General features: G+C 40.8%; 1 protein-coding gene across 3 annotated transcripts in view; it reads right to left on the bottom strand.

Moving 5' to 3' along the window:
- Nucleotides 1–604: 604 nt before the first annotated feature.
- Nucleotides 605–21,140, bottom strand: part of KIFAP3 (kinesin associated protein 3) — a 72,387-nt gene continuing 51,851 nt past the window's right edge. For 2 of the 3 annotated variants that reach the window (XM_067300655.1, XM_067300654.1), the window contains 2 exons: nt 20,769–20,868; nt 605–1,049 (listed from right to left, as the gene is read on the bottom strand). In XM_067300655.1, the coding sequence (XP_067156756.1) occupies nt 941–1,049; nt 20,769–20,868 (209 nt within the window). In that variant the 3' untranslated portion in view covers nt 605–940. Of the gene's footprint in view, nt 1,050–20,768; nt 20,869–21,140 lie in introns of those variants that run through there. The other variant, XM_067300656.1, reaches the window with a different exon arrangement.

The raw sequence follows: 21,140 nt of genomic DNA on the forward strand, positions 1-21,140 counted from the left end.
GCATGTTTCAAAACATGGTTTAATGCAATCCCAGACATTGCAAGTATAAATCCAAAGTGAAGGTGTCTTAGCCTGTCTCTGCTGCTCAGTCAATGAGCTATGATCTGTGCTTCGATCCCACTTAAACCCTGTGAACAAGCAGGACAGGATGCATTTGTATTTTAGGATGGGGAAGTGGGGGGAAAACTCTGCATCTGGATTCTGAACTAAGTCATGGTGTTCTTTTCTTGCTAGTCCTCATTGTGTTTGTGGCTGTCTTCTCTCAGTCTACAGGAACTCTATTAAAACAGTTTATGGTAAAGGTATTCTTTTGTAGTGTAGTTTCTAATTTTAAGTGTTTAAGCTGGACTGTAAGTGTTTGAAGCCCAAGGGAAGTGAATCTGTGCCATCCTTCCATTGTTAAAGCCTTCAGACCCAGGACTGGACTTTGGTAAGTATGTGCCAAGGCAGTGCCAGGAGATGCTGCGGCTTAACAGTGTTCCTGTTACTGAAACGTTAAAGGGAAACAGTCCATGCTAAACACGCTTCACATGAAGCATTGCTTTTAAATGCCTTGTAAAACAAAAGAAACATCGTTTAGAAACACATTCATCACTACTGACAATGCAGGTTTTTATATTTAATAGAAATTAAATTAGTAGCTTAATATACATAACGTGACACTTTCCAGTCTAGTAGCTTTCCCATACTTGCTTTCAAGTCACAGAGCAAATACTGTACAAAAATGATAATAAAGAGCAACTGAGGAGCAAACAGTCACTAAAACACTGGATCCAGAAAGGCTAGGTTTATCTGGAGCTACACATGCCAAAGGATACTTAATGAGGGACCCATCATGGTACAGTCATGCATTACCAAAGGATGGATCTACTGCCAGCCACACACAGGCTGGTTCCTCCAGGGGCAGGAGGCAGCATCCTGGACTGCAGAGGGGGCTGCTTTATCGTGCTCCATAGCTGTAGTAGTAAGGTTCATCCGGGCGGTATCCATACGCAGTTGCAGGGCGGCCAGGAACCCCGGAGGACTGACCAAATCCATCCACTCCAATGCTATAAAAAGAAAAGAGAGAGAAACTGGAGGGTTTTGTACTGTGGGGAAGGTGCGCTAATGCTGGTGTCTCAAACTTCCTGCTGTGGAGACAGTTTTAAGAGGCAATTTTGCAAGCCACCTTCCCCGTCTAGTCAGTACTGTTCTGTCTTCCCTCTTGCCTCGGTAAAAAGGAAACGCTGCAGAGAAATCAGCACAATTCCTGTGTGGGAATGGCAGGCCTACAAAATCACTGCATGAATTGTTGGCTTTTTTTTTTTCCAGTTAAACATAACAAGCGAGGAAGTGGTGAGTTGGCATTGTGGGTTTAACGAGCTTTTTGTGAGCTGCTTTCAACTTTCAGGTCAAATGGGAATCCCAGAGGAGACAGAACTCTTGTTTTCTATCCAGTTGTGCATTTACTGGCAAAGCACTTTGCTTCTGTGACTCAGTGTCTCTACCTATACATTAAAGTTAACACATCTTTCAGGGAAGACTCCAAGTATGCTCGTTGCAAAGTCCACTGGTAACTCTGCCCTACACAGCACGTCTGAAGAGTCCAAGTTCCTTCTAAGAGACAGACAGTACATTTCTAAAGCCCCTACGGAAGTACCAACTGGAAATGAGAGAGAGAGAATATCTGGCACAACGACATAGTTCAGTAAAGGACACAGTGTTTCTGATGGGGTAAAAGATTGACAGCCAAATGGCAGAAAGAATTCATCACATACTCAAAGACTATGTTCTAATGAGACAGAATAATTCATTTTTCACACAGAACAGCATCTTTTACATCTGAAGTGTCCTACAGCAATGAATTACATACTAAAGCACAGAAACTGCATGGGGAAAAGTGGCACATATTTCATGTTCAACAATAACTTTCATGCAGGAGGTAGAGAAAAGATGACTATTGCCTAAGATACTGCATTATTGCCTATTCACAGTTATGTCACTTTTAAACTTCCACTTCAGTAGCAGGACAAATGGAGAAGGCTTCTAATTTATTGTCTGACTAAAGATGCATTGAAAGGAGTTGAACTTCCCTGCTGAAGACTGTCAAAACACAAAGAACCAAAGTGTTTTTAGAGTGGGAAAAAGCTGAACCTCATTATTGCGAATTATACATATGGAACGTGGGTTAGGCAAGAGTCGGGGCCTGGAAAAGAATGACCCATCCACAACACGGACAATGGGTGGGCTGCAGGCCCTGGCGCAGCGAAAAGCTGGCACTGCTGAATCGCTTGGACCACAAGGGCTCAGTTGAAGTGGTGGGGACCATGTCCAGCACACTGTCCTTGCAAAGATATTTTCCTAGGATTATGCCTCCATGAGGTCCTCAAAGACCATCCTTTGTGCTTGTTTCTTCAGAAAACTAGTTCACTTATGGGACATTCTGATAATCATACAAATTTTGAAAGCCTGAGGCTGAGATTTGCCCTCTGAGGGGGAGAGAACACAACCAACAAGCCAAACTGCAGAGAAAATTGTTCTGTGTCACCTGACTGTTTCTGGAGGAATGCAGTGCCCTGAAAGTGCTTTGCTATTTCCAGATCTGCCTGTCTGTATTTGAACTGGCAGTGTCCATCTCGCAACTTGTACACAGAGCCATCAGTCTGACCTTAAACGCTGATCAGTCCTTTCAGCACGGCAAAGAGAAGCTGAGTAGCAGTGGTGCACCATATAGTGTCCTGTCTGCTATAGATACAAGGCTATGTGAACACGTGCTTCTGACTCCACACCTTCCTCTCACCCCCCATTCCTTCCCATATCCACTTCAAAGTCCTATTCCCCTTTTCCAAGCCCTTTATGAAATAAGCTAGTAACCTCTGAAGCTGCTCTTTGCTCTAGGTCCCTCATTTGTATCTGGCAAATGATATCTTTCTCATTAGCAGCCTTGAAGCTTTAGAAGACTCCTGCAGAAAGAGATTAGGAGAAGTCCTCAGTGTTACTTTCTCTATATCTATTGCTTCTTGTCTCCAGAAATACCAAGTCCTGCATTCCAACTTTACTGCAGCCTGCATTCACCTTAACCAGGGCACGGTCCCCTGCTTCTATTCCTGTGACTAGTGTGCAGCATGCAAAAGGATTAGACAGACAGATCTCACGTGGGCCACCCTTAGGTATAGCCTTCTGAATAAAGGCCCCAAAGCTCTTCTAAATACACCAACAAGGACCTAGCATGAAGCTGACCAATTTGTTTGGGAGTTCAGAAAATGAAAAAGCTGAGTAACTACTCTAAAACAAGGCCAATTTTTTTTAAAAGAGTTCTTCCGATACCGATAATATCAGGAGTTAATAACATACTAAAGCATGCCATAGGGGGATTTGGAGGTTCAGAGTCCAGTTTTGTTGTGCTACTACAAATTTCCAGTTGCCAGTGATACCTCCTATGTGTAACACTGGGTAACAGTAGAGAAACAGGACCCTGTAAGTCTACCTTTTATACTAAGGAATTCTATTGTTTCCTTCAAAAAAAATCCTTAAAATGTCTGCAGTTGATTTATAATGAAAAGATATTTTAACAGAAAATACTTTTGTGTGTTTATCTTCCAGTGTTTTTTTCTGTGACTATAACAACAATAGCTGTGGATAAGTTGTTTTTATTTCTAGAGGCTCCTTACATCGCTGTTAGCTGTTCACAGCACTACCAAAAACTTCATTCTGGAAAGATGTTGTAGGTATGGCTCCAAGATCCCTAAGCTGGGAGGCTGTTGGCTGCAGGTCAGGCTACTACGGGCCGTGCCTGTTGGCTTACTGGGGAGACGGCTGTAACAGCCTCAGGTTTACTGTGGCAGAGAGGGACAAACCAAATGCCTCAGCCCGAGACGCCCACCTTGAAGCAGGACTTCCTTTTTACATGCCAATGTGGTTTCTCTTGACACTGCCGTGTTCAAGAACTTCTTTTGGCCCCTCCTAACTCTCTGTTCACTCCATTACCTACTCCCAAACTAAAATAACATTGTTTTTTCATTTGGGTGAGGAGTAATAACAACAGCGAGCCACAAGGTGGCAATGGGTCTCTATCACTGCCAACAGAGTTTTCCCAGCTACTTCCCGTTTAGTAATCCTTATTCAAAGAACTTTCAAATGTATTTAAATTGATAAAGAGAGTGGGGAAAATATGTTTTCAATTACCTTCTCAGCAAATCTTTTTTTATATATTTTTATAAATGTGTAAGTAATTAGGTAAAGATCTCTAGAGTTTAAACTTTGAGGAGTATCAGTTATTTCCAAATGGTTTAGACATATGTTAGTGTCCTGAAGAAAACTGGAAGAGATGGATCAGCTGATAACTGCTTTGGACACTAAATTAAAAAAAAAAAAAAAAAAGAACGGAACACAAAATTACATTAAAACACCTTGATCAAATCACCACTCTCTCCTATCTAAATATTTTTCATAAGTAAATGAAGGCTTGTCCGTGCTTCAAAAAAAGTTGGCTTCATTTTTACACATTAGTGCTCTTGAGACGTACCAGCTTTGCCTGTGTGATTGTTTGGGCTGGCAGGCTGCAGCAAAAAGCTTGTCCTCTCGGCTGAAGGAAAAGGCTATCGAACCCAGGAGGTAACCGAGGGGTAGGGGAACGAAACATCAAACACGCCTCTGCGGACTGAAGTCTGGCTTGCTCATGAGGCTGGCAGGCCAAGGGCAATGACTCTGCAAGCACAGCCTACGGAGGTGGAGACAGGGGTTTAGAAACCGAGTCCTGCTGAATCCTTGCCACGTCTGCCAAGAACAGCAAAAGGGTACAGCCAGGAAAGATGGCAGTTTTTCGGCTGTAAACACTTGCCGGCTAACGACTGGCCTGAGATCATGGTTTGTGCCATGCGTTCTTAGATTTATACCAGCAGTCAACTTCAAAACTTTCTCCTTGGTTGCTGGCATTCACCTACACAGGAACTCAGTGCTTAATAAAGCAAGCACCAGCCTGTCCTCCCCCAAAGTTAGGGGCACATAATTATGCAATCAAGGCAACAACACTCGTCCCCAAGCTGGTATTTTTTTTCCTCCCGTCAGGCAGCCCCGTTCAGCTAGGTACCTAACAGAAGCGTGCGCAATCCCTGTAGTTATATAACGGATACGGATCACACAACACCACAACAAACCTCTCAGATAAACAACTTCTCCAGTTGCCTTAATCTGCAAGTTATTTAAGGCAGCTTTGTCTTACAAAATTGCATGCATGCGCACAGAGATACTGGCGCTCGCTAACCACACAGTCAAAGCACCACTGTTTTCTTGTGCAAAGTTTATCACCATGCCTGGAGCTTATGGAGTTAAACAGTGAACAGCACAGCTAATTACTATGTACTGCTAACCTCGGTTGCTGGTTCATTTTGAGACCCTTTAAAATATGAACTGTGTATTTTACCCCTATGCACTCTCTTAATGATTTGTTTTTTTTAGACTGAAATCACTTCCAGCCATCAGTTATACTCGCGGTCTCTACACATGCACTTCTCCAAGCACAAATATTTCTTTTTCCTATTGGTCTGCCAGCCCCTGTCAGAGCAAATTTCACTTTAAACTAAATGCTATGATACTTAAAACCTCTTGGATTACTCAGGCTGCTAGTGTGATCTATGACCTTCCCCAAATGACAGCTGAACTTTCCAATTTGCTTGTACTGCTGGGGAACTGAAGAACACATGCTGAAGAGGAAAACGTTCCTGATGTGCATGAGTGAGGAGAGATTTCTTAACAGCTTTGCTTATTGATACTTACTCTGATTCATAACATCCAAATTAATATGCCTATCTAAAATCCTAGGTGCCCTGACATCATTTAAAACATAAAGACCAATAGGGTCCCCACAGCAGGAAATGCCAGCCAGCATCCCACTATGCCCACAAAATACTTATTTTCCTGAACTCCCTCCTGCATCCATAGCCTCAGAGACTAGATGGGCTTTGTGGTATGTCTGGAAGACTTGGCTGCCTCAGACAGGGAACGCCCTGCCAGCAACCCTCCGCTGGGGTTCCTGTTCGTATGCATGGTGCGAGGAGACAGTGGGACCCTTGGGGTTAGCCTGCACTGGGATAATTAGCAGCTGGTTGCACACTGACTACGGAGCAAAGCTGCTTTCTGTAAATTTTCATGATGAGATAGACACCTGAGCCTGTCCACACTAGCGTTCACACTGTTACCAGCGCTGGTGCTGACAAGTTGCTCTAATATGGGTACTAATTCCTCCGGCATAAGCAGGGCCTCAGAAAGGCTGGTCCCAGGTCACTGGGGAAATTCTTGGTCAAAACTAACTCCTTGAAGTCCAACTGGAAATCCACAGGTAGGATGCACAGACCTGGAGTGATCCCATGAGCACATTCACGGAGGGGTGTGTGCACACTCACAACGGAGGCATGGAGCACTAGGACGAGAATCGTATCAGAGAGAAAAGGTTGTGACTGCCTGTGCAAGCAGAAGTGACTCAGGAAAGCAGTCTTCAGCTTACAGAATGAAATAACAGTTTAGGAGCTCACACTAAGGGCCCAAATTTCATCACTTTCAGCCTGTCGGTTTCATGGTTAGAACCCCCAAATTAAAGCACCCTGAAGACGCTGCCCACTGAAAAGGAAATCCAAACTAAACATTACTTGAAGCACATACAGTGCTTCCACCAGAGCTAAGCTTTCAGCTGCATTTCTTCTCATCCTAAACCTGTTCTAAAACCCTGTCAATCCTCCCTCCTTATTCTACATCAACAAGGCTTATAGCAGCTCATTTCTGAGAGGCTCTCAGCTACTCGATGGGGATACAAGTTTTAAAGGGTCTCCACTTAGGAGTATTTATTATTCACTAGGTCCTCTGACCTTGATAAGACCAAGCAAACACTACTTACAGCTCTGAGCTCATGGGCAACCCTACCAACTTTTATGGAATTAACCAAAGTTCTCCACATGCTCCAGTGAACTGCTGAGAGGGGTTTGTTTATGGGCCTAAATACGTGACTGGCGTTTACACCCAAGGAAGCTTTTCCTGCACCCACTGATCACACCTGGGGCTTCAAAAAACTCCTCCCTGGGTTTGAGAGAAGGGGGTTTGGACCAGACGGCTTTTCAGCATCCTTCAGAAGTCTGACCTTGGTACAGTCCATACCATCCCCCTTTATGCATCTTGTATGAGTGTTTTTTAAAAAACATTGTCTTCATTGTCAGAATATCGCCCACCTCGCCCCTCAGACAGGTATTCAGAATTTGGTACAGTGCATCCTTGAAGTCCTAATGTTTCATTTTTGTGAATCTTATTAGCGTGTGACAGCATCGTTGATAACATATGGCACAGTTACCACCCTACTCTCTCCTTATAAACTCTCATGCCAAAAACTCCTGTAATTTTTAATGCTGTATCAAGTTCCTCTGTATAACAGAGAGAATAAATTATGTTCAAATGAATGCTGAAAGCTGTACTTTTTCCCCTCAGGAGGTACCTAAGCCATAGAAACAGAGCACCAGTCTCTGTAATCTTGAGACAAGCACAGCATTATAACCTGTGCAGCTGCGATGCAGTTTATTGTTTATAATACTTGTCAACAAGAGACACAGGACTTTGCTAATATTAAAAGTCTGTATTCATTCGCCCCTCTCTGGCTCCTTTTTTAAGTGCTGATGAAAGCCACCACGCTGTAGGTCTGAGCCAATGATCGCAGCGCAGGGCAGTATAGCCCTGGAGGGGCTGTGAGAGGATGCTGCAGCTCACTCCCTCCGCAGTGCCCAGGTCTCCTCTGCACGGAGACCACGGTACTGGGAGGCAGGGAAGTGGGGGCAGCCCGCCGCTGTCTCGTTGTACAGCTAGGATTCAGGCAGCGTGTGTCCGGGCACAGGAGCTGGGAAACGTTTTGAATTCTACAGTACAAACCAAGAGACCTCTGATTTCTTCAACTGTCTTCAAGTAAGAAGTAGTTCAGGTGGTGGAAGCTAATTCTCTATAGGTACCAGCTATCCAACACACTTAGAACGGCTCAGAGCCTGTGGCTGCACAAGCTGAAGCCCATGGGCCTTTCTGCTGACACTGCCAACTCAACACTGGTTGGGAATACTGTTTTTGTAATGCCAGCCATGAAAGAGTGGAGGGCATCAGAAAATGGAATAAAGCTGGTTGCTTTTCCCCTCGCTTAGTGTCTGGTGATTGAAAAGATGATCCTGTTTACTTCTCTGTGCCAGCTACTTCTTTGGTTTTGCTTCACCAGCCATGAATTTTCTGCTCTTTAGAGTAAGAGCGCAAACCATGGGATAAGGAGAAACAGCATAAAACTGAGAAGCTTTTAAAAAAAAAAAAGTTTCATTATATGTCCTGTAACTGTAGATTCTCTCGCTATTGGTAATGACGTTAAACTGTAAACCACAAGTCTCTTAAATTATGTCTCTCATGGTCCCACTTTCTTTCTCCCCTATCTGTGAAGTTTTTTTTCCATACTTTCTAACCCTCAAGCTCAAGTGGGAGGGGAGCTTTGCGGCACGGACTGTGCCTTTGCACACTACATCAAATACCACGTCTGCCTCTATTTTAGCATTTAATATTAAGGTTCCTTAAATAGTTACACTGTATCTGCTCAAAAGATAGGAAGTGTCAGAATGAACCTGTGCAACCCTAATTTAGCTCCCACACGCATTATGATACAGCTTTTATGTCTCCCCTTACATGTGATCCTACCTCCTTCAGTGCACTCAATGACTTAAAAGTTTCCAGTTGCTCCTGGACTTGGTGCCCAGTGGCATCTCAGCACAATACTGCTGTTTCTGCCATTTAAATATAAACAAATGCAAAATCTGACAGTCGTGGAGAAATGAGCACCATGTCTTCTGTGTCAGGGTCAAGCTATGCATCAAGCAATGAGCATGCCAAAATTCACTGGTGAGAAGACAGCATTTAACAAAAATGTTTCCCAACTGAACGATAGGAGAGCATTGGGCTAAAAATGGCCTTGCTTAGACAAATTCAGGAAGAGCTTTGCTTGAAAGCAGTACAGCTTGCCATCCCATCTCTGTGAAAGCAGCCTGGGACTTGGGCTCAGTTTCTTGCTCTGTTACCTGCTGTGAGATCCTGGGCAAGTTGCTCCTTTTCACCATGACCTCAGTTCCAGAGTGTTGAGAGAAAAAAAACTCCAAAACATTAAAGACAGCAAGTGACAAACTACAGTAATAAGGAGATTCAAATTAGTCTGACATAGATAAAAAAAAGAGACTTTTGATTCTGTTGTAACACTCCTCAAAAAAAAAAACAAAAAACTCATCTCATCTGCTAAAAACGCAACCAATCAAAAATACAGCCAGCAGACAACATAGCAACTCAGTTGTTTCATACAGCCATCCTCTTTCTTTGAAGGACATCAAAATAATTTCACAAACACTCCCTCACCCAGATTCACAGCTCCCCCAGGTGGTAGAGGAGTTTTTCAGCTATTTTGTAGAGGATTTGTTAAAAAGTCAACTGCACAGTTAGAGCTGAAACAGAAACCAAGAGTTTTGACTTTCCATTATAAGCCCAACAGAGACATCTCTGTGCTGTTGGCTCAACACCTGGCCAAAGCCACTGATTAGATGCATCCATTTCTAAAAAATTAATTAAAAACTAAAACAAATAAAAAAGCCCTGAGAAGTAGGCAATAAAAAAGCAAGGAAGATATCCTTTCCTCCCCTCTCTTCTTGGGCAGGCCAAAGTATTTGTGTCAACTCTATAAATTGAAGAGTACATTGTCTTAAACTAGTAATGTCTGGTTTGGGAAGGTTTCAAGCATCTCTTTTACTGAGCTCCAGTGATGTCAGTGCTACGTTGAGACAGAACCTTCTGCCAGCCTGAGCAGAATAAGATCCGAAAGCGGCAAATGCAGAGTGTGACTGGTGTCACTGATTATATCAGCTCAGGATCTGGTCCACATCTTCAGTAGGTTTCTGACTAACCTTTCAATTTCTAGAGGAGAAGTACTTCTTGCTTCCTCTGCTAGGTTACAGATCAGGATCACTGAGAAGATGTACCCTGAGATAAGTAGTTGAAGTGGGAATGCAAGTTTCCAGTGCTCTGGATTGAAGCTCTCCCAGCTGAGCAATTAATTATTCCTTTAAATATTTATATAAGCTCCTCAAGTCCAAGCACTGCCTCTCAGCTCTATGCTTCAACACAAATAGGAAAAAAAAGTTTTCTCTGTGCACAAATACGCAGAAGAGCCATGCCAACAGGTTACTGGCTGATAGTCATGCTGTCCCCAGGCTCAGCACCAAGAACCAGGCAACTTAAGCCATGGATGGTTTGCAACAGGCACAGTGCAGAAACAACCGGCACCTGCTCTGAGTGCCCAGCGACACTGCAGTGAAGTGCCACTCGTGAGAAAAGCGGTTGAAAATCTCGGTGCTGGAGCAAAGAATGGAAGGGAGGGAGAGTCAAAGACTCTGTTCTACTTTGACTTACAGCTGTGGCCAATAAAAGCTTTCAAACTCATTTTTGAAAGTTAACATTACCAGGGGATTTGCAGTATTCACTAGAGCGCACACAGCAAACGCAGTGGGAACATTATTATTGATGAACAAACGTTAAAGATTTTTACCACCACAGATGATTGGCCAGATTTTAACCAGTTTTATATAATCAAGACAGGGCCCTAGTGAAGACTTGTCAAAATCTATCCCAAATCAGCAAAGATTTTAGTGTAAATCAAAAAGGAATAGGTCTCAGTGTCTCTTACCTCTTTCTTTTTTTTTTTTTGCTTTAACATTGGATATGTTAGGGAACAAGCCAGATAAAAATACAGTCATCAACCATTTTCTTGGAGATCCATATCTTTGAATAGCATTATTAAGCAAAACCTTCAACTTTAATTAAATGAAAGAAAAACAAAATGTTTCCAGGCCAAAGGTTGGGCAGGGAGCCTTGGAAAAAATAAACTTTAAAAGCTCAAGACCCAGAAGGCAAATAAACTCCCTAAACTTAGTATTTTTTTTTAAATCTCATAGTTTAAAAAAAATCCTCTGTTTCTCCAGAAGGAAGGGAAAAGGGAGGCTCAGCATCATATTTGAATGACTGAAGCTGATAAACACAGAGATTGAGAGTCAATTTTAAAATCAGTACAATTCCAACTATTTGGCAAAAGAAATTAATTTGACCTGTTTAATTAATTTTTATATTTGGGACTAGTTTACAGCACATGTTCAGTTCAGATAATAACCTTAAGAAATATCCCACTGAAATATGGGATTTTTTAAAACTACTCATTGTAGGTTTAATTTTGAATCCTGTGAGCATGCTTACACAGAGCATACAAAACACCCTTCAGTTTATTACAGTTTTAAATCTTTCTTCCAGGTCTGGCCTCGCAACCACTTGTCTTGATAAAATAGGTCACTTGAAAAAGGAAAGCTCAATAAAATGAATTACAAAAACAACAAGATTAAACTGATTGTGCTGTTTTTGTACAGTGCAGCTGAATTCTGCAAATATGCTGCTGGCTGTGGTTTGGCATTTAACAGCATGCGATCAGTGAGAAGGAGGAAATTTTATTCTCATTAACTGTTGCAGATTTACTGCAGTGAAAAAGGGCTATGTAACCTGAGAAGTGACAGAATGGAAAGATCAAAGCAGCAGTCTGGAAACTAAATAAACCTTCTGGCTACTTCCTGCAAGGAAAATTCACTCTGGCAATGTAAAACAGAGTCCAGTTAAAAACTACTCTCAGTTTTATGAGCTGTCACAGCAGCTTGAGTGGTTTGGACCAGTCAAGTTTAGAACATTATATTTCCTTGTTTTTGTCTCAGATACTTCTGTAAGGAGTTTTATAGTTTCTTTTCCCTTTTTTTTTTTTAAAAGAGAAAAATAAAATTCTTTTCTTTCAGTTGAAATCGAGAAGGTCACAGCTAAACTCATTAAAAACAGGCAGGTCTTCATTTGCACATTCCATTCCCATTTACTGCATTTTAATATTTTACTTTGAGATTTATAAGCAATGTACATTTGCTTTAATAACTCTTCCGCATTCTGTTCACTTATTGTTTAATATAAGTGCAAATCAGTTTACAGAGCCCACATGGCTTGTAACTGGGGAGCCAGTCTATTCCTAGTAGCACATCTGGAGGGACTAAGAGCAGCAGACAGAACGTGGGAATTAATTAATGTTACATTTCAAGAGACAGACCCAGGTTTGGGGGCTTTTTGGTAGGACATTCCAAAGGACTTGAGCTAACTGCTACAACATTTTGGTATTCTTTTAAAATTCTTAACAGCCACCTAAACCATGTCAGTTAAACTAGGCCAAAACTGCAGGTGGAATATAGTAAAATAAAAAGCAACTGAAAAATGTAAAAGAAATGACTGCAAGTGAAAAGGCCCCAATACCCTATATTCCAAAAGAGCTGAAGTGCATTAAAAACTCAATGCTAACTCTCTTCCCAAATGGCATTTGCACCTTGCTGAAAAAATTACACCTTTAAAATATTCCCAACCAACCTATTTCACCTATTAGCACACTAGTGTAATTGTTCAGAGCAATTAAACAGCCTTACAGTAAATGAAACTTGTGCAATGTGATCCTTCGCGATTATGGACCACACACCTTGGCGAGATGGTGTGGTCTGGTCAATGGGGCACTGAGAGAGCAGTCAGGAGAGCACTGCTCGACTTGAGGCTCTGGTAGCTGGCTTTGGATGAATAACTTCTCTCCTCTTGCCTTTGGCGTCCTGCCTCTGTCTTGACTATCAGCTCTTTGGGGCAAGGACTCTGTGCGCACTGTGGACACCAGCTGTATGTTGGGAGATACCAGGAGAGCTATTTCGAAAGTCTTCCTAGTAAAGTCGAAGACCAGAGCAATAATAAATAAGCACCCAAACACACAAAAAAGCTGCTGTATAGAGGACAGCTTATATGAAAAATATTGTCTACATTTGGATACTCCCAAACTACAGGCAGTGCTGAGATCCAAATTATTTTGTGGTGCAGTATGCAACAGATCCCCAAACCCTGGAAAAATCCCACTGATATGCATGGGACACACAGAAGAATCTTCTTCCCCTTAAAGGATCAGACCCCTGTCTTCAAAAGGCTCCAACAGCTCTCCATATTATAACTGCATAATTTGGTCCAATGCATGTTAGTGAGACCTAAAGGGATTATAATATGATCAGGGTGCAGTATTTAATTTGTATAAACATGTCTTTTGAGAACACAGTATGAAATAACTCATAAAACGATAACTACCAGGGAATACGACCACTACCTAAAGCACCAGGGAAAGGAAAGAGATAACTGTAGTTTAGTACTGGTGCAGAAACAAATTATTATAAACTCTACATGAAGAAATTCAGGCCAGCATTCAAAAGCTCCCAGAGATGAAGCACTCGGGTTTTGGATGCACATCTCCCAAATGTATGCACATAAGGGAAATAAATAAATATACACACTGAATTTTGTCATTTAGGCCATGATCCAGGATCTGCAGAAATCAAATGAAGTCTTTGGACTAGCTTGTCCCATGCCATGACCAAAACCCCCAAATGGCAGCAGTTCTCCCTTCCTTACTTCTTTTTAGATCTAAGATCTTTGTCCCATCTGTATGTAACATCTGAACAGACACTGTGTAATAAATAAAATAAAAAGAAATGGCTAAAAGTACCTGTCTGTGGCACATGAGCAGTCAGTAAATGTTGTACTGTCCAAATAAGAGGTGCATTTTATCTCTATATGTTATGTCAAGCCAATATAGAGCTCAATCAGAAATATAGTGAAAACCTCCTGACCCTACTCGCTTTAATTTCATAAAAATTAAACATGTAGGCAGTTAGGACAACAGAATATGATAAAAAAAGATTCAATTGTGCTACCACTAACAGCATTTTCGTGGGACAGAAACCAAAAAAAAAAATCCAGAAACTTCACTGGTTCTGGGCCTCTCTTTAAGCCTTTTCAAATTCATTTCAGTGGGATTTACAATTTGCTAATACTGATGTGTGATAAACTAATAAAACCTGCCTACGAGGTTATAGGCCCAATTTACTAATAAAACCTAATTCAATTCTCCTGGGAAATGCAAATTAAATAGTGTCCAAATGGTAGAAGCTTAGTACAACCCTGCTGAACATACTGCAAAGGAAAAAAAGTGGGTTTTTTTTATGAAGTTTAAGTATGGAAAAGAAAAGAGTAATGCACAGAACTGTAAAAAACATCACTATGGTAAAATGTTTGAAAGTAAAATCATATTTTAATAATAATTTGCACTCCGCTAGCTTTTCTTTCCATTAATTAAAAGATTTAAAACCCATTATATGTTCATCTCTGAATCCCACCTGTAAAACAGGTAAGCATTATTGCCTGTGTTTAAATGATAAGAAAAGAAAGATGTGGATATCTTCATTTCTACTCTGGCTTAGACCCCACATCAGAACATGTGCTTGCTTATCTAAGCTGATCTTTCTAAGAGCCATGAAACAGGCAGTTTCTTCTGCCACTAATGCCTGTAAACGGTTGTCTGAGGCAGCTCACTTTTACCGTCTACATATAACTAAGGCATTAGTTCTTCACTTTCAGAGATAACCTGCAACATGGCAGTTAGCTGCTGGAAGGGTGGAAGTCCAAACTTCTAAATAAACTATGCACATGATTGAAAATTGCTGTTTCAAAAGAAAGACACAAGCACAGATGAGAAATATTCCATAGCAGGGTCTCCAACTCCTCCAGTCCTTAGAGAGAGGGTTCTTTATAGCAGAAATAGATCCTGCAGCTCCTATACACTAAAGCAGGGTACCTCCCTAGTGATGAAATCCCAGTTTCAGTGCTTCAGAAAAAAAACATGTGACTGCTTTGCATAAATCTAATTGAAGATGAAGATCTATATGGGAGATAGCTACAAATGCCCATGTAGGATATAAGTTATGGGTACGATCATTTAAAAACATTTTTAGAAACATTTACAAAGTACGTATTTGCCAGCACCTGTTGCAATTCCTGCATCTGGCCTGAAGAGGTGCTACCCAGCTGCGACGTGTGACTGGCAGTGTGCACCACACTGCAGGAGTGCACTGGAATGGAGGGCTCATCCTCCCCAGGGCACCCAAGCAAAAAAGCCCGAGGGGATGGCTACTCTTGCCAGTCAGTGCGGGATTTTAGCATATGCAGACATCACACGCAGATAGCTTAGCTAGAGGTAACTGAAGTCACAGCAATACAGTCTTCCCCCTGTGCTCCCACCAGGGCCTCTTGCCGTGTAGTCAATCACTGAAGCCCACACCAGCTTCCCTCAAGACTGAAAGCTAGCTCATGTGTGCCCATACTTCCCCAAAACAGACACAGTTTAACTGAAGTCAATGCAAAGCCACAAGGTCTTGGCTCCAGACACTTAGTTCACAAAATATCACAATGAACTGCCATGGTAAAAAGAAAAAATGCAGCTACAGATTTCCGCTGTAAGTCCAGACAAGAGCAAAGATGTTCAATCAGGGACAGAAACAGACAGTCACCCCATAAAACTGGTTTTGTTTGACATGCCAGACCTCACTGCTTCCTGGGAAGAAGCTTCAGTCAGGTCTCTGTTGAAAGGACATGTGAGTACACACGCCAGGAACAGCACACACACAGAAACTCCTTGTCTCAGTGAAAACAGAGATTGTGCAATGGCAGCTCTGCTAAATTTTATAATGGAGTTAAAAGACTCTGTACTGGAGAAAACTTCCTCTGCAAGAAAAAATGAGTTTGGGCTAGCTCCAGCACTCCTACTATTCATCTTTCTAAAGCTACACAAAGAGAATTTGAGACCTCTGATGAAGATATTTACAACAAATTGGCTTTTCCACTTAAAGTTTGTGCCATTATCTAGGTATAGCTGGAAAAGGTTAAAAAGTGGTCTCTTTCCCAAACAGAAAGAGAAGTCCTGTGGAAATCTCTATTATGAGATAGTCAGTCATCACTGTTCTGCCTGTGTGTTATGAAAGTAATTAATCTCTATAAGGTCATTAAAATCTGATAAATGACCATAGATGCTTGAAAGCTGGTTTTTCTCCCTTGCAGCTCAGACACTAAGCTGTCATCACATTAGCCAAAGGTGAGGGACTTTTTGTTTGCTACAATCATAAAACTTTCACTCTATATTAAGACTTATTAGAACCAGGAACCCTGAATATATTTAATAACAGATGAAAAATTCAAATCTATGCCTAATGCCCATATGCTTCTGAAAGACAGTATGATGATTCAAAGCTGGTAATCTAATCACAAAAGTCTTTTCCTAGCCAATGAAAAACCTGGATACAAGCTGTCAAAACAACCTCCTCAGTCACGTATTTTTAGCTGAATGGAAAACATACCTTAGGACCTGTTGGCATTCTGCTCCAAACATTTGAGGAAAATGAGAGATGCTGTTTATGTATTTTATCACTTCTGTGTACAATGTATTCTTGAATAACTCCTATTTATACACATCATACACAACAATACAACTCTATTAAGAAATTAAGTTCAGAAATAAAAGATAAGAGCTTTCACCTGAAGCTGCCAAACTCACAAACTAGATTAGCTAAAACGTACCATTCCTACTTTCAAAGAAGGGTGGTAATATTACAAAAACGCCAACTTTCCAGGTCTTCTCTTGCATGCCACTTCTCCTTTATGCTGACAAATACTGGAATGGACAATTATCCCTGCTTGCTTCAGGATATGGCCAGAATAGCATGCAAGCACAGGTAGAGTCGAGAGAGTATTCTAATTTTAGGCCTAGATACTTCTACAATTATCTTCAAAGTTGTTCCATACTTTTTGATGCAAGAATTGATCATGCAGGGTAGTATTCTCAATCCTGACAGTAGTCAGTAATTAATTCAACCTAATCACCTAATTCAACCGATCTGTGGATATTCTTACAGGTTATACTATTTCTTGGTGTTTCCCTGTAAAAAAACTATGGGAAGAAATTATTTGCTAGCCCAGTGAGTCCAGGCACACATATATAAATATGTCAACTTTTTTAAAAACCGATTTCCCTACCTGAATAAGACTGTGCAGCAGGTCTGGACATGTAGGTCTGCTGTCTTCTGGGACAGGGACTCCACAGGAGACAGCAGTGGTTTCCCCACGGTTGCAGGGAAGGTGCTGACTTAGCTGCTCGCACCTCTGGATGCAGCTGCAACTCTGATTCCCCTGAGTTTTCCTGAACGTAATTGGGTGGAACTGCATAAGCAGAGGCCACCCTGGACCTCGACTAGAAGCACACTACAACCAAGGAAAGGCATGTTTTTCACTGCCTGCTCCATGCAGTATAACTGGAACAACAGTCTGATATATGGCAGCTGGTCTGGGCTGACTTCCCTGGTGCAAGTATTATTAAACATTTCTTATGGTACAGACCTTCAAGGCAACTTGAGTTTGGCTGTGGTCTCTGAAAACCCTCCTGATAGACCCATTTCTTTAGCTCCAAAAAATGAGCTTGGTGATCATGACCCACTTAAGCCCTGGTAACACTTCCCTCTATAAATGCACTGGGGACACCAACACCAGTTCAACACCAGCCCAGCTTCTCAGTGACATGAAGGCACTAAAAAGGTGAGTCTTTCTGTCCTACTTGTAAGATTTATATAGCTTCTCCTGGAGGCAAGGGCTTAATCTTTTTGTCCTGATCCAGTCTGAGCATGCTGCCAGGATAGGAAATAATAATCTCAGAGAAATTAAACAGCTGATATATCCTAAGACTTCCTCATAGGGCTACAGAAAGGAGAAGAAAGGATTAGATTTTTCAAAGCTGAGTGGAAAAAGTCAGATTATGGTTGTCACCTACCTCAAATTTCACAGGGTGGTCTAAAATGACAGAACAGACTCCTTCCCAATTCACCCCATTGCTAAGCAAACAACTGTTCCTATTATAGAACAATAAAGCTTAATATAGAAGACCAAGAACAGAAGACGCAGGCGCAACAAATAGAAGTATAACAAATAAAAAGATGAAAGTGTAACAAATGAAAAGACTGAGAAATATGCAGCTACTCAGTATTAGACCATCCCTCTTTGAACTCACAGAAAAGTCACTATCAACTAATTAGCTAGTTGTCTGTGCAAATCATAACTTTATTTTAAAAGTTTCTGAAAACATATCCAAATATGAATAATAGAAAAATGAACCATTTTTATAACAAAATTCTTGATTTATTAAAAGCTGGAACTGGTTAAAAATAAATCCTTGACATAAGGTTCTTGTTAGCTTTAAAATGTAAGCATAAAAATACCCTAGAATTATGTTTTGGTATGGATGAAATGTACACTATATAACACATAAAAAGAGTCTTGACTTGCTGCTATTATTTTTAATTAGGCTCTCTAGCACGTATGGTTTTACCTTCTAACACCAATTCAAATTTGGGAAAAGGGAGGGTTTGACTCTCCAAACTCATGGGACTGGCAATTCCATGGCTCATGCCTTGGAGCACTAATGCATTTTACATTAGCTCTAAGCATCAGGAAATCCTGGCTTCTGGCGCCAAGAAGTTCAAAACGATAATGGCACACATCTGAAAACTGGGATTCGCCGTCCGACTGCCAGTATCTATTCTATCAAACAATCCAGTCCTGCTATGTTACAAATAGGACAGAACATTTGCAACAGTCCACACTGTTTCCAATTAGACTGCATGTCTGGACTGCAGATAACTCCACAGAGCGATCATATTGAAAAAGCCTTCCTAGAAAATGGAATTCTAATGAGAAATTTTAATATTTACAGGGGCTATCAACAATAGGCAATTACCAGGTTTGTAGTTTACCAAAGTGCAGTTTTTGTCTGTCCTGTTTATTGAGGTTGGCCTCTAAAATGCCTTGAGACATTACAAAGAAATTCTACAAACATTTATTTTAACTAAAGATGCACCAAATTTATTTTGCCACTTATTTTAGCTGGAAGATCAGATTAAAAAGCAGCTTACAAACACAGGTCCTTGACAAAGGCTTGAAATTTGAGGTTCAGTGATCTACTTTAACTTCCACCCAAGGACACAAGATTTTCCCCTGCTGAAAGACTGCTGGCAAACCAGGAGGATCTTGACTGGGGCTATTTTTAGTTTACTGGAAACAAAGAAGTCTGCAAATTTCCCCCTACACACTCTCCTCCCACGGCAAAGGGGCATGAAGACTGTGGAGGTCACCTACCCACATAATGTTCCCATAAGATCCTGGTTAATAGAGAAACCTGGCATCTCCTGGATTATGTTTCTATTTCAAAGTTCAAGATGGTGAACTGCGATACTAAGACTTCTAGAGTAACATATAGCTCATACTTCCCTCAGTTTCTTTGTAACCAGCATGCTTTGAAGGGAAAGTTGCACATTTGGAAACGATCAGATGACATTGTGTTGGCTGGTCTATCACAAAGGCTTTCATTAAAACATTAATTAATTATACTCTTCATAAATATAAAGTCACTAACACTGGATATTTAGCAAAAAAATTACCTGGCAAGCACATCTTCCTGGACTTTCTGTGTCAGTATACCTTTCCCAAATACAAACTTTATGCAAAGGGTTACGCACACCAATCCAAACTTGATCCTTACCAAGCATAAACAAAAACTTCCCTTTCTCAAGGAGACCCATCTTTTAGTCCTACTTTTTTGAGGATTTTAGTTATTTTAAATTGTTCTTATAAATGTTGCCACCATTCCACCTCTGCCAAATGTTCAGCTTTTTGGTGCATTACAGGTAGAACAAAGAAACCAATGTCACCTTCCACTGCCCCTTAACAACTACAAGGAGCCAAGGTGAAGAAGAAATTTTTTTTTTTTTTTTTTGCTTCAGCTGTACATACTGTGAGTTTCTCATATTTTACAAACAGTGAATAAAGTTGCAAGCAGTGAAAATAACATTATTACTTTCGAAATAAACAACTTCAACCACAGTGCTGTGCATGTCCAGATAACATCCTGTTAAAGTGAATTCTGTACATTGATCGTAGAGTGTCTGAAACATTTCCTCCTATTTAGTGCATATAGTTCATGCTCTATAAAAGGCATTTCCTAAACCCTACAGAAACTACGAAGAAAAGAAAAGGACCATCTTCTTTGAAATGAGACTGTTCTATTTCGAACTCATGGGAGAAACCTATGCAGAAATCCAAACTGGAACAGCTTACTAACATTTAGAGAAGGCGAGGTCAGAGACCAGAGGGGCAATTCGGAGAAACATCTCCTAAAAGTCAGGCCATAACAGAGACATCTTTTGCTCATCTAGCAAATTTTCAAAGTAAATGCCATTGGTAATCAAACTGAGAATATCCTGGAAAGATTTAGTTCGAGGGGGAAAAAAAAAAGTTCACAAACAGTTTTGGCAGCTGAGAAACTTATTTTTAACAACTTAAGAACACTGGAAATAAAATTCTCCTAGGTAATCAGCATCTCAAGAGTCTCTTTAGACATTTCCCAACAATGATGCCTGAATAATATTTGAATAATTGTCATAACACGCACTTAGCTGTGTGTTCTAGTTTTATTTTACTATTCTTAGAGTTTTTAGAAAGCTAACATGAATTATAACATGCATGTTAATGTGTTAAAAGAAACTTGTAATTCAAAAGACAGACTAGGTTTTCTAATGTGATGAAAAATGATTAATTCTTTTATATATGATTTCCATAAAACTCCAGTGCAAATCATTCCCCCTACTATGCATTTAGAACATAATGCTATTTAAAATTACAGACGGCAAACATAGTTGAACAACACAAATGAAGCCCTATAAAGAAACCTGAATTAGTCATTTTCTGATTATTTACATTCCTTTCAAACAGCAGTTTACCTGCTGGAGAAGGGATGCTGCCCAACGAGGTCTCCATTCTGAAGATGATAATCACTGAAGAAATCTGGACTCACTGCTCCATCAGGGGCTATTAAGCCATCTAAAAAAACAAGAAAGATACAGGGACTGTGTGAAGGAGCATGATTTGGGGGCAAGCAGGCAACAATCATGTTTTGTCTTAGGAATTCATTAGCAATCTGCAACACTTCTGGGAGAAATGACAAGTAACAATAATACTGAAAAAAAGCAGCTTCAATTACGACAGAAAACTTGCTGGGACTCCAAGCAGCTTAGCCTACTGCCCTGAGAAAAGTTGTAACTCAGAACTATTGCTCTCACCTTCATTCTCAGGCCTGGAGGGTTATATCAATA

This window comes from Apteryx mantelli, chromosome 8 (assembly GCF_036417845.1).
Source record: "Apteryx mantelli isolate bAptMan1 chromosome 8, bAptMan1.hap1, whole genome shotgun sequence".
Lineage (NCBI taxonomy): Eukaryota > Metazoa > Chordata > Aves > Apterygiformes > Apterygidae > Apteryx > Apteryx mantelli.